General features: G+C 40.4%; 1 protein-coding gene across 7 annotated transcripts in view; it reads right to left on the reverse strand.

Moving 5' to 3' along the window:
- The window catches only part of vps13b (vacuolar protein sorting 13 homolog B), a 266,755-nt gene that overhangs the window by 247,902 nt on the left and 3,940 nt on the right, over nucleotides 1-14,913 (reverse strand). For all 7 annotated transcript variants that reach the window (XR_013627420.1, XR_009119933.2, XR_009119934.2 and 4 more), the window contains exons 4-8: nucleotides 9,051-9,168; nucleotides 7,039-7,206; nucleotides 6,621-6,802; nucleotides 6,239-6,413; nucleotides 1,201-1,475 (exon numbers count right to left, since the gene is read on the reverse strand). Coding sequence is in view for 4 of the 7 variants with exons in the window: in XM_058053559.2 (XP_057909542.2) it covers nucleotides 1,201-1,475; nucleotides 6,239-6,413; nucleotides 6,621-6,802; nucleotides 7,039-7,206; nucleotides 9,051-9,168 (918 nt within the window). In the remaining 3 variants the exon portion in view is untranslated. The remainder of the gene's footprint in view (nucleotides 1-1,200; nucleotides 1,476-6,238; nucleotides 6,414-6,620; nucleotides 6,803-7,038; nucleotides 7,207-9,050; nucleotides 9,169-14,913) is intronic.

Consider the following 14,913-nt stretch of genomic DNA (forward strand, 5'->3'; position numbering starts at 1 on the left):
AATCCCAACATGAAAACTGTTTAGCTAAAGGAGAGACTGTCCAGTAGAGCATTTATTCCTCTGGGTGAAGGTCTGACGGAAGCAAGGACAGAAAGAGCGATGGAGCATCTGGTCAAAACTAGCTGGTTGCAACAAGACAGAGTCGTGATGCTTCAGAGTTTGGCCCATATAACAACTGTGGGTGTAGAGCTGAACTGTGCAGGCCTCAACCCATTCAACTTTAACACAGGAAGCAGGTGCAGAACAAGAAGCAGCTGTGTCTTATTATCCCTACTGATGGAGCGGATTCTCTCACCCTCGCTGCCTCCCTCTCCAATTCGCACTTAATCACGTGTGGAGACGAACCTGGAAATTCCTGGAGGTTATATTAAGAAAGGATGTTACTTAAATATCTGAATAATTACAGACGCAACATAACTTGCATCTTTGCTGAACACATACTCAGAACTGCACGAAAATGACTTTAGGGACTGAAATTGAGGGGTAACACGAATTGCCAAAAACAACAGGATTCAGGATTGGGATCCATCCATAATGTTTCTGAGACACCAGTTAGAAATGTCCATTTCCTTGCCCATACCGCACACAGTGAAACTTCATAGGGACTAAGCTGCCCTTTGAGACTCACGCTCAAAAAATGCCGACAAGATTTTGGGGTGGGGTGCACAGAACAACTAACCCCCCCCCCCCAAAAAAAAAAAAAAAACAGCGTAGTGAAGAGGGGAAAGGAGGTGTACTGATTGTAAACACAAAAATTTTAGGAATACACTTTAACCTCCTGCTTCTCAAGACACAACTGAGAACTTGTTTTTATTTATCAGCGTGACATCATAATTCCGTATATCAGCTTGATAATTATTGTGCACTGCTAAAATGTCACGGCGGAGGAGTGGATAGCGTGCAGGCCATGCAGCTAGGAGACCCGAGTTCAATTCCACCCTCGGCCATCTCTGTGTGCAGTTTGCATGTTCTCTCCATGCATGAGTTTTCTCCGGGTACTCCGGTTCCCTCCCACATTCCGAAAACATGCTCGGTTAATTGGCGACTCCAAATTATCCATAGGTATGAATGTGAGTGTGAATGGTTGTTTGACCCGCCTATCGCCCGAAAACAGCTGTGATAGGCTCCAGCACCCCCCGCCACCCTTGTGAGGATAAGCGGTAGAAAATTAATGAATGAATTCTTATAGAAGTTTATTACCTTAAACGTTAGAGAAGCCTTAGTGCAGTAGAACCCAATGGAAACCATGGGATCCTTAGGTGTGTGTTGTTGGGGATTGTTTGGGGTTCCTCCAGTCTCCCTCTGCAAAAAGGGACCTTCTTCCCCCTCCTCTGAGCCTACGAGGGCTGGAACAAAGGACCAAGCCCAAGAGACCCATCCTTGGTAGTTCTCTTCAGAAAGATCTGAGTCCATGTAGAACTCTTGGCTGGAGTACTGGCTTGGACCCTGATTCTTGTCTACGTCCATATCCATACCTGAAAAGCAAAAAGAAGAAAAAAATAAACAAATTAATGCACAAAATAGCAACGTTGTTGAAACTAAATTTGGTGAGTTTATCTACAAGTGCAAATGATGATTGCATAATATATTACCGTATATATAAAGGATGCATTTTTTTCCCTTTTGACAATTTTCAAGGTCTATAGATTATGTCAGAAAATAATTGTATTTCAGTACCGTCTTTCTGCAGACGGATAGCCATTTACATGAATTTATTTCAGAAAGTTGGTAGAAATAAAGTTGGTAAAAATAGCCAAACAAACTTGTGATTTTTTTCAATTTAAACAAAACACCACCATAACGAGCCATTCTCTGATAACAACTCTTCACATTTTGTCTATTTCCATAAAGATGGAGAAAGAGGAAGCTGATGTCAATACCCAAGAATGTGTAATCCCATTCCTTGCAGCCTCATGTCCTCTGCAGAAAAACAATACTGTCCGTGAGGTCACTGCTTAGGAATCCCAGAGGCTAAGGCGGTGAAAATTATGAATTTAATTAAATCTTTCACTCAGTGAATTGGCAGTTGTAACTCTCATGTCATGTGTTATCTCCTTCTCTCCTCCAGTGTTCCTGTCCAATTTGGTCTTCTCTCTTTTTTTCGCTCTGTGGTAGCCTTTGAGGTGTCACTTCAACAAGTTAAGCCGTTTCGCTTCACGTCACAGACTGACGCAGCCTGCGTTTCAATTATGAAACAATCAAAATAAAAGAGCACTTACCAATCAAATGATCAAAACACAGCGGCTTAAGTAGACTTTGAAGTAATAATCCACAGAAGTGAGTGAAAAATTCCCAGGGAGATGTGGGCTGGACAAATGTATGTTACTTTGGCTGAACGCTGTTCCACATGAATACATTCAAAACATAATGACTCAATCTAAAATGACTAAAATCAACTGAGTATTAATGTCCAAAGCAGCATTTATCACCTGTCATGTAGCACATAGCTGCACAGTTTAAACAACAAGTGGGTATGCAAGTAATTGACATTGAAAGTGACCTAGCGTGACAAATGAGAAGCAGCAATGCCCTCAAAGGCCAGTAGATGTCCGTCCATGTTTATGAAGGGAGAGCTGGACTGGACAAATAAGTAAATCCTTAATTCTAATTCATTCTGCATCATAACTTGTCAGTCATGCCTTCTCTAGCACTTATTCAAAAGGTCAAATAATATCAGAAAGGGAAATAATGTGTGAACCATTGTACCTTTAAGCATAATCAACACTAATCAATGGTGAATTTAGAACAACTTTATATGTCTGCATTGAAGATTTTTAGACATGACACATAAAATAAATAAAATTGTCTTAACTCATGACATCATCACTTCCCTGCCAACATCATTATTCGCTGAAAAAATATCAATATACTACAGGAAACAGTACTACCAAAAATACTAAATATGAATATCAAATTTTTTTATGCCAATATCCCTTGAAATCAATTTCAGCAGTAAAGAGCATAACTATAATACAAGTCCCTGTTATTAAACCATTGTATCCTCATTCATACGCTATGGAGAATATTATGTATTAAAAAAAAAATCACATTACTAGACTGACATATGGCAGCCATATGACATTTTAAAAAAGCAAGATGGCCTGTTGCTTCAAACCAATGTGTGCGATAGTCTGGTCCCATCAATGGGCCTCTGAGGCAAGTAAGGGCATGCTCCCCTTCAAAGCAAAGTCTTGCGGCAAACACATCATAGAAAGCCCAAAAACATACAGTACAATATGTATAGGTCATTGGACAAACTCCAGCCATTTACATACATACAGTGAGATGACGCATGCATACACACACACACTCACACACACACACAAGCTGCTACAGACCGCAATATACTGTATAATACTGTATAGTGTATGATCTCCGTTTCCAACCTCTGATATTGTCGAATCTAATCGTTGCTTGGTCCGGTCTACTTGTCTATACACAATCTGTTTAGGGGAGACAGGCTCCCACCTAAATAGAAATTGAAAAATAATACGCAAAACCCATACAAAAAGGTACACAATTCACAGCTTTGCTGCAGCGATTAAAAGTGTCCAAGATCTGCAACACACAATACACACAGTATCTATACTGTATGGTATGCTCTCCGAACAGGCCAACTAAAAACCCGAAAAGGGAGTCAAAATTTTAAGTTGAGGTGCACTCAAAATGTGCCTATTTTTTTAAGAGCACTGTAAAAAAAAAAAAAAAAAAAAGATTCCTGTACAATGTTCATGAAAAACACTGACAAACAAAACCTTACACTCACAGAACTGTCAGTAATAACAATCATGATGATTGGACACCACATGAATTGTAGTTATTGAGACATAATAATTAACTTTGCGTTTTATTAACATGTACTAATTTGGCGTTTCAGGTGCTTCCCACACTAATTATCAAGCATGCCGGCGGCGGACATGTAAGGTAACAATTGTTATTGGATTTCCAAAGTTCCTGTACTTCGTCAATATTATCTGTGGAGCAGAAATTGTGCAGCTATTTTGTAAACGGAACACAGATAATGACTTCCAGTGCAAATCATTTTACAGGATGCAATTACAGTTAATGTCAGAGTCACTCAATGAAACCATGATATTGCTGCTGTCAAGCCGTCTTTTCCAATATCCAGGATTATATCATAAATCAAGAAAAGACCAAACGTTATTCAACATTCATATCATCATCACCATACCTCATTCCAACCATGGAATTTCCATTTCATCTTCAAATAACAAGTTCCAAAACAGATATAGAAAAGATCTCTGCAGGTTCTGAGAAAGTTGCTACATGTTAGGTCAGTCACTTTAAGTGTTGATATGCTCAAACGTCCTGGAAAAATACATACTGTATTTCCTTGTACATCACCCCATCAAACACACACCCACCATGCCCCCTTACAGCTTCTCTGTCGATTACTTCCAGCATAACAAGATCTGGAGGCACTCAGGTTCCGAGAGCTGGTCCCCTTCTTGTATATTTTTGCGATAGGATACTAATTCATTCTCAGAGGCTCCACATAGCAGTAGCATGACACCGACTCTTACATCTGGCATTGGAAACCAAAGTGCAAGTTGCGCCAACTTTGCAGTAAAGGTTCCTGGCCAACAGGCAGGGAGTAGGTCGTTGGGGGTGAACAAAGGAGCTACAGTATGTTGGTGCCATGCTCCCTGCCTTCCTTTTGCCCACCACTTGTTCTAGGAGTGGTGCTACAAAAAGTGTCCAAATCCATTACGGCCTGGATTTCAAAAACTGAATTTTGAGGAGGAAAAGTCTTAAAGGAGCGATGAGGGGAAGAGGTTTGATTTCGCTATGTCTGTGCCTTCAGTTACCTGATATGTTTATGGATTATGTGCATCTGGATGTTTGTTTGTGTGACTACCTTAGTGAGTTTAAATCTCTGTAAGTCAGATCGTTCTTAAAGTTACTGTTAAGGCCACTATAAGATAATTATACCACAACTGAGTGTGCGAGGATTAAAGCGTACAAACGACCCAGGTACGGTTGCGTATTATGCAGCGTGGACACGTCTGTGAGTGAAGCCATGACTGTGTATTTTACTTGGCTCCAGGATGTGAGGAGTGTGATTTCCTCAGCTTCAAATCAGAAATCCGAAGGAGATGAGTCCTGTGTTTGATTTACCCATGTTCCTTCACTTAATCCTTCTATGCAAAATAGTCTGTACTGAGTTAAAAATGCTGTAATATGTTTGTTGAAATAACAGAGGAAGGCTACACCATCGTTTATTGTCATTTATTGTCATTTCTGAAGGACAAAATGTAAAAAAAAAAAAGTCAGTGATTTAACTTTTATGTTTATTTTCTCCATACCATGCTAATATTTGTTTGTTTATTTTCAACAGTGCTCCATTGAAATCCTTCTAAATATGCAATTGGGATGAGCACATTTGTTTCCCAAACACTGTGCACGCTTTTGGGAGTTCAATGAGTGCAACTCTGGCATGGCTTCACGACGTGTCCATTTCATTCAAGTTCATGCATTTGTGTATGTGTGTGCATTTCATCTTCCTTCTTAATGTTCACCAGAACATTTTTTTTCCTGAGTTTCGTAATATCTGATGTGCAAATCAGTTCGCGGCACCAGCCAAATTAAAGTACTAGGAGTACTATAAGTACAGTATAAGGAACATAACATTATTGTTTTATATTAGATTTATACAAATAGTCGTCAAATATCACAACCTCACTTCATTGCTGTATAAAAATGAATGAATATATAAATGATTGCCGTCTCATGGTTGACCACGGCTTAGTATTCCATGCCAAAGTGGTCCATTTTTGGCTGCCTCCTTTCTCAAACAGGTTCAAACCCATGTCTCCTATATTAGGTAATACAAGTATAAAATCCCCAATTGGGATGTTATTACATATTTGTAGAGCCCTAATAATATTAACGTTTTAGAAGCTGTGATGGTGGGCTGCATGGGTGGGCTCCTGCCACTGTGTCTTGTCACTGGTGTGTCAGTATTTTTTATTTGTTTTATTTTATTTTATTTTTTTGTAATTGTGACATAACATTTTTCTGATTTATTCATTTATTCAGTTCTTTATTTCGCTTTTTTCAAAAACCAGCAGAACATGAACCGAAACTGTTGTAAAGTTGGTATAGTTGCCGACAGCAATTAAAGAGAGTATAAAACGCAGAGCCTCTTTTTGAGTACGAAACACTGTTTCAATATTGTTGAAATATTGACACGTTGTACAACAGCCAGCTCACTCACCTGGTGGATTTGTTCCAGCTTCCCTGACATGACAGCTGCCCTCTTCTCGGTCCGTTTCTCTGTGCCCTCCTATTTCTCCGTAGTAAAGTGCAACTATTAGTTCTAAAATCCGGATGAACATGGGAAGTTGCTGATCTGTAATGGATAACTTCAGGCTATCCACCATGGTTTGGATCTGAGGGGACAACAAAAAAAAAACAACAGAAAAGTTTCTTACCCTTCACCAAAAAAGGAACAATATTATAATGGTGTGTGGATGACGCCTAAAAAGACCCTTTCGATGATTGATACATACTTTTGGAGCATACATGATCATAGAAAACATCAGCATTGGTATTGTGGCAGTATTTGTGTTATCTTATTTGAATTCACAGCTACTCACCTTGATGACGGATGGGATCTTAGAATTGATGTTGTCATAGGTAAAATGAAGGCGTGTTCGGAAGGAGCATTTGTACAGTAGTGGATCCTGGTAGAACTCAATCTTGCCACTTGCATTCCGCTTGTCTAAGCACACGGTACAATCGGCAAAGTTGATGACTTTTCGAAGAACCAATTCTGGAGCTGCAGAAAGAGCAGAGCAAAATACAAAATCAAAAAAGGGTGGGAAAACTGCTAATGCAAGGCGAAATTTGACATGGGAATTTGGGCATGGTCGTTGTGTTCTCATAGACTTTATCATTCTTGGAAATCTATGGGTCTTTTTATCCTGTTCAGCATTGTAGATGCAATTGTAGTTACATCTACAATTGGTTTTTACTAGCTTAAAATCACAACTAATATAAGAAGCCTTTACTTACCCGTGATGTCCATGAAGGCCCTTTCCCACAGATCGTCAACAGTGTAGCATTCTGCTGAAGTAATGTTGATTGACAACACAATGTCATCCTCGACGTACTTCAGTATCAAGTTGTTGACCAAAACATTCACATTATTCACCACACGTCTGATCAGGCTCTGAACATAACCTGCACGAACAAGCATATGAATAGGGAAGCATGATGAACAATACACTATCTACACAACATGGTCAACATAACCTGACTCACAATCTGCAAGGTGTTTTATAAATTAGAAATCCATGGCTCTGCATGGGTTTGTTTAGTTCTTGCACACCAAACCGTTCAGACCATACTTTTGCAGCATTTTACAAGAAAAAAAAATATCTAATATATTGTTGCAGACTTCGGGGAGCCACAAATCCCTAATACCCATCGTCATATCTATAAATATTGGGGAAAAGCCTAAAGTGCATAACATTACAAAACAAAGTGAGAACATAATAAAAATATTGTACAGAATCCTCCATCGGATCAACGCCATTATTTATTTTGCCTTTGTGCCGTTTACACAGCCAGTGTAAACATATCAACAGCTGAAGTTTCCCATTAAGGAATGTTTATGATATTTTCATGAATATCCTAAATAGTAACAGAACTAATAACGATGCAGCACTAAATGGTGTTCTTGATGGAAAATAATTATATGAATTAGCAAGCTTACTCTGCCTGACTAGACATGGCAAAAAATATCATGAGTTTGATGACTGACCATTTAGAGTTAGGAGGCGAGGGTGACGTAAACCGAGTTTACAAACGCAATGTGTGTTTGTCACATAGGTGCCTGGCCTTGCTTGCATGTGCTTGCCAAAGTTTGTGTGTGTTCTGGCTGCTCTTGCGTGCATGAGTGTGCCTGTGGTTCTGAGGTCAGTTCGAATGTTGCTGTTGCATCAGCAGCCTGGACATCAACCAGCACTGTTATTTCCCTTTTTGGATCAAATTTGTCCTCTGCTGGGATGTTTTTGCTCATGTTACATTTATCTTTTTCTTGCCTCACACAAAGTTCCTCCGTGAACTATTGCACCGCTATGACCTTCTGAACGATTGACATGGCCGATCTTGATCCCGCAGCCGAAGACATAGGTCATTTTAACCATAGAAAACATGGCAAACGTTTTCATAACGCTTCCCGTGTTTTTATTTGTGACCGTAAATTAAAGCGAACATGAATATACTGTAAACCACGTCCATCACATTTAAAGAGAAAAAAAAAATGTTGGACATATCTAGGCTGCACTTGTCTATAAATCTCAGGTATTTATATTATAACACACTATAAGACACACTATAAACCTTGCAATCCTACCTATTGTGCGCCCGCCCGCTCCTGAATACAAATGTACGAAAACTAAATGTACTAATTTCATACTATCTGACTCATCCCTACGAGATAGATGGATTGGCAGATACACACAGTTAGGACATCGGGAAGACCTGGGTTCAAATCGCCGGGGCATCTCTGTGTAGCGTTTTCATGTCCTCCCAATGCGTAGGTTTTCTTCGGGCATTACCGTTTCCTCCCACATTCCAAAAACATGCATGTTTGGTTAATTGGCGACTGCAAATCCTCCATAGTTATGAATGTGACCGTGAATGATTGTTTGTCTATATGTGCCCTGCCTGATGTGTTGAGCTGTGGGATAAGCCCCAGCATACCCCCACGACCCAAGTGAGGACAAGCGGCATCGAAAACTGATGGATTGGAAGAGGCTCACGATGTGAGCATGGCACGGTGTCACAGTTTGATGACCTACACATGACTTTGTGACAACTATAAGCCAACTTATCCCATTTAAAGTTAAATTATCTTCTCAAAACTCTTGGAGGTCAACTCAAACTCCAGATTGCGTAAACAGGTTCTAATCAGTGCTTCAGTTTGTATCCCTGTCCTCCCCCACCGCTTTCCTTGGTGGTCATTCTGCAAGAAGGGAGGTAGCATAGCTTCACTGGCTGGCCCCTGTGCCATCACTCACCTGGGGGCAGGTCGGGGTCGCTGGGGGCAGCTTGCTGGAGGCGGCGGGGCTTGCCTATAGCCTTGGAACTATCTGAAACACTGCGACTTGTTGAGGTGGAACCGCTCTCATGGTCATCCTGAAAAAACAAACACAAGCACATGTAAAGCTGCAAAATGGGACAAAGATGCACATTTACAAGTCACTGAGGCAAAAAATAATGAATCTCAAGAATATTGCAGCATGTATTACAGTACAAAGAACATGTAAGGACTATCATGGTCAAAAGTTCAACCAAGTCAGCAAACCAAAAGAAAGAGCAGCATCCCTGTGTGTCTACTATATGGGGGATCATTATGGTCACCTTTTCATACCATTTTTTTATCAAAATGTATGCACGAAAATGCAAAGTTGTGTGGGCATAAGGCTGAGATTTAAAAAAAAAAAAAAAAGCCTTAAAACCGTCTGAAGTGGTGGCCCCCATCTTATTAGATGAACCCGGCTGCCAGACATTGCTATTGGAAACATTTGGCGATGCAGTTAAAGATTTCCTAGTATAAACATACAAACTCAAATCAAAGGAAGCTGCAATACTACTAAAGGATGGGTGTCAGCACTATTCGAATTCTACGGCAAACATTTAAACCCCAAAGTTTTTTCAAACAGCAGATTTGACAGATTCTGCGGGTTAATAGAAGCATGTAAAATGCCACTGCTGAGCATACACTCTCTTACCGCCTTCATGTTTTTCCACCATGGGTCACTAGCAGACTCATGCTGACATCAAAGTGACAGGTCTGGAGATTAGGGGCCAAGCAGCGGAGGGCTAACGCCTATGGTGTGATAAAATAAACGAGGGAAACCAATAGGTCCCTATCAAAGACAAAATCTCTCCTCTGACATGTATGGGGGCCCTGTCCTCCACGTCAGGGTCTGCAGAATTCTCCCTTGAGCGGGTCCTTCAATTAGACCTCCTGTGTCTTCAAAACTAAACACTCACAATACGTTTGTCCACCAAGTATTCGACAATTTGAACGCGTAATGTTCCAGAAGGCTGTTAGATAAACATACATTGCCAGACAGAGTATATTATCTCACAAAAGGTGGCAGTCTTAGCCAGACCATGTTGACATGCTAACATTTTTGCATTGCAACGCAAAGTTCTGATTTGTGTGATAGCGGTCATGTTTACTTGTTCTCCACATTTACAGTAATACACACATAGCCTCCATATTTTGGATGTGTATAGCATATTTTTGTTTGTAAATTTATAATTTTATTGAAAATATTTTTACAAAGATTTCTTTTTATTTATGAACAGAATATTCAAGCGGGCCCCCACTTATTTACTCTCAGTTCAAATCTTCTATTTCTGAAGAACAAGGCGTCAATTAAAAGTGTCTTTTAAAATTTTATTCATCAATTAATTGAATTGATGATTATTCGCTGATTAAAATAATCGTTAGTTGCAGCCCTAGTACGAGTGTGCGTGTGAATGCGCTAATAGTGATGTTATTTTAAAGCACTGATCATATTCTCAAACGGAACATACACCGTCCAATTACATTTGCAAACAATTCAATTGAGTCAAATCAAGGACATTCCTCATCAAGGGCAGCAGACAAGCCATTCCTGATAATTTATTCATTCATTTTCTACCGCTTATCCTCACGTGGGTGCTGGAGCCTATCCCAGCTCTCTTTGAGTGAGAGGCAGGGTACACCCTGTAATGGTCGCCAGCCAATCGCAGGGCACATGTAGACAAACAATAATTCATACTCACATTTATACATTTGGAGTCGCCAATTAACCTAGCATGCATGGAATGTGGGAGGAAACCGGAGTACCCGAAGAAAACCCACGACTGCACGGGGAGAACATGCAAATTCCACACAGAGATGGCCGAGGGCCGTGGCCCTTCAGACGTCTCCATCAACTAACCACAAAGCCAGGCCAAACATGAGAGGCAAGCCGCTTGCACTGGCATTGCCTAACTATAATGCTAATTACTGCAATGTGTTATACACTCTATATAAAACCCCCAACATAGACACAGTCATAAAAACACATCAGTCTGTACATACACATTTTTCAAATCAGCCACAACAGATGATGAGAAATTCCACGGTCTAGAAATGTATAATACAATCTATTTGCCACATGTAACGAAAACAGTTTTGCATAGGGGTTTCCTCCGGCATGCCACAAATAACATATAGATGAATTGTCTACATGTGTAAATACCCCGCCTCTTGCCCACAGTCAGCTGGGATAGCTGCAGCTTACTGGCGACCCTTGCCAAACTTGAACAAAATGTTATGAGTAACCTGTCCACACAGAGTTCCAAACCAGCATGGATTAACGATTAAGGTCGAGAACTTTAGAAAAATAAAAACTTAACAACAAATGTCCAGTGGGCGATATGTCATGCAAAATGTGTGATGTAATATTCTGTAAATACTAGGGATGGTACCAAATTGTACACAACTTTAACCGTTCATGCACAATTGGGCAGTGATGAGTGATGAGCAGCTGCTAGCTAGTCAGTCTTACTGGCGAACTGCAGAGGTTCAAAGCGGTTGCCTGGCAACAATGCCAAACTTAAAGCAAAATTATATCGGCCCTGGAAATAAGGATTGAAAATCAGAAATGCAACTACAGTAAAGTCTCGTTATATTGATATCGGTTAAAACGAATTACTACTTATTACGATACTATTTTCATTTCCCGGCAAATTTCTAGTCTTTTATGATATAATTAGCTCCGTTAGTACAATACACGGTTATTATGATAATCCGGTTACTAGGATGCCCTTTTCATCTCCCGCCAGCCAATTTGGTCTGCTTATATCGATACAAAAGCAGCTTAAATCAATCTTTGCTTAAGGATTTCAATACCAAAAAAGAACACGGCGAACGGCTGCTTCCAGTCAACTTTATTTTTCACACTTCCACCACCAGAGTGCAGCACACACAGCGGAAAACACCCGTCCCTCGCGCCTACCCCTCCGGGTGGCAACACCTTCCCTATCGATAGTTCCGGGGTGAATTATGTCCCGGTAACCGGTAATCACTACAGCGTAAGTTTATTTTTATTTACTGTAGTACAAAATTTATTGTAGTACAAAAGCATGCTAGATACGCAATCCATGAACTCAAGGAGAAAATTACATTTTAATGCAGTTCGGCGCAGGATCGGATATATGGATAGTCCGGTTATATCGGTATTTTTTCCGACTCCCGAGAATATCGATATAACGAGACTTTACTGTATATGGCTGTTGGATTAGGAAGAGGACGTTGAGGTGTGAGGCACCTGTTTTTGAACACTCCACATTTCAAAATTATTCTTTAATGGGGGGGCGGCTTGTCCTCTGTGTGGTGCGCAACACAAATCTATACATTGTATCTGAACTGGAAATATGTAAAAAAGGAGAGTATAAACTGAATTTCCACTTCAAGGCATCCTTAATAGTACAATAAACAATAATACATAAAAAAAGAAATGGGACTCTTCATCAATGTAGATGAATGCCAATGTCTATTTGAGGTTCCGTGTTTTTAGATTTTGAAGAAATATGCAAAAATGCTGTCCTTCTGTTCTGAAAAAAGTATTAATGCAACGCCTGGAAAGCAAGTAATAGGCTGCATAGCGGAATTGTTGCAGTCCGGAAGGCCTGAAAGCAAGGATTAAGCTGAGGGGTGGCAGCATCCTGCCCAGAGTGTATTGATCACCACTTGTCTCAATGGCTACAGGAAGCCGCTAGGCTTAATTTTTCCCCTGGCTGCTTTCCTGTGTCTGAGGAGCAACAGTAACATCATCCCACTGGGGATCCAAAACTTCATCAAACCTCAAAGACATAGCAGTGTTACACTAGAATTAGCTGACTCAAATGCAATGCCTGTTGAGCAGAAGGTTTTCTGGTGGAATGACATGCATTGAACTCTGCATATGCTTTAAATCAGTCTGGAATGCCAACCGGTCCAGAGCAATGGGTCACTTTGGAGAGGTTTGAACTTAAATCAGGGAGAAACCCATAAAGCACAGTAAAAAAAATTGGCACATCCATGCCAGAAACATTTGTGTGGCTTATACACTTTCCCATATGAAACACTGACTTACTGAACCATGAGCGTCATTAGAACTTAAAAGCCTCACAATGACTAAAGTCTGTCGCCAAATGCAGGGATTTGAGGCCACCAACAGACTGTGAAGAATGTGTTACAGGCAGTGATTCTTCAAATTGGGTTATATTATTCACAAAGTCTGTCATGACAATACAATTAAAATTGTATTTATGCACTGACATTCAAGACACATTCATAAAAAGATCTACCTCTTTACTTAAGAATCAATTAGAAAAGTGACCGTCCTGAAACACCATGTCCTCATACTCTGACTCTTCTTCCCAGATGACAAAGCTCAGTTTAACTGATGGTCAGAAGGATTTATTGAGCAATCTCTGTAAGCCATTTGCAGGAGAATCAAAGGCTAGATTTCCGGATGGCATCAGGGCAGAGATTATCCGGTTTTTGCTGTCTGATTACAAACTCCTACAGGCTGTTTTCTTCTACTCGTTTCACTTTTTCCTTTAGTGTTTTCTGCACCACATAAACAGAGATCTGCAAGCAGAAAAATGTCTCGTTCTCAGCCCTGAATGTAAGTACAATTTTTGCTCTTTTAAAAAGTTCTTAATACATTTTCGTAACAGAAAAATAACCATGCCCACGGAACGATGTCATTATTTTAAGAAAGTAGCAGTTTGCTTGGCTAAGTGTTATCAGCTTGTCCCACCCTCTAAGCCGTTTATTTTTCTTTAAATACCGTTTCAGGGCACCCAGAACGCCATTGCCATGTGGATGACAGGTTGTAACTATAAAATACTGTGTGGACGGGCTCTAAAGTAGCGTTTTTCGAACTTTGTACGGGATCCCTCCTGATTTTTTTCTCTTCAGGTCAAAACTCAGGTTTAACAGAAGGAACTTCAGTTTTGGTGTCGTAACCCAAACTCATTTTCCACCAACAGAATCCACACATCCTGGTGAGAAGTATACAGTATGTTTGGAAACATTATCGACAGGGGAAAAGAGAAACCTGTGCAACGTTTTGAAAGATAACAAGTCAGCCAAAATGAAGAATGACTCACTTCCAAAATCCAAGACAAGAAAATCTGACAATACATATCCCCCCCGTCTTGGGACACTACCACAGTGGATGTGGTAGAAGTTGAAGAAAGACCTCTGTGTGTTGTGTCTCAAAACATTGGCAGCAGACGGTATGAAACCTGATAAATTGAAGAGACACTCGGAGACCATTCATTACTGGCACTTCAGTAAGCCACCAGACTTTTTCAAGAGGAAACTTAGTGAATGTCGACAGCAGGAAAGCGGTTTTTACTGCCTGTGTAAACAACAAAGCACAGCTAGCTTCCTACAAGTCGCCAAAAGAAGAAGAGCTGTTTGTGTATAGTCTTTATGTGAAGAGACCCATCTCCTTGTATGATCATCAGGAATCTAAAGATGAGAATTATGTTGATTATGTGGAATTGATATAATTATGCATGAAACTGGCGCCTACCATCAGAAAGCTTTCTAGATTTTCCAGAATCTGCACCTATTCCAGCTGAATTCTATTCTACCTACGCCCGCCTCTGGGCACGCCCACGGCACTGGGATTGGTCACACTCCCAAGCATTACAGATGACTTCCGGACTACTGCCAAAACCCACATTCTAATTTTGTTGGCATAGGAGTTAATAAAATAAATGAATAAACCCTTTGGAGAGCTACTTGAATAGTGTTTAGGAGCCACTGTAGTCTTTTGTGGGAGTACCCGTGTTTAAAAAACTCGGGTAGACCACTGACTGGTGGTGGAAAAAGGCCAT

This window comes from Doryrhamphus excisus, linkage group LG5, assembly GCF_037039965.1.
Source record: "Doryrhamphus excisus strain RoL-2023G ecotype Guam linkage group LG5, RoL_Dexc_Guam_v1.1, whole genome shotgun sequence".
Classification (NCBI taxonomy): domain Eukaryota; kingdom Metazoa; phylum Chordata; class Actinopteri; order Syngnathiformes; family Syngnathidae; genus Doryrhamphus; species Doryrhamphus excisus.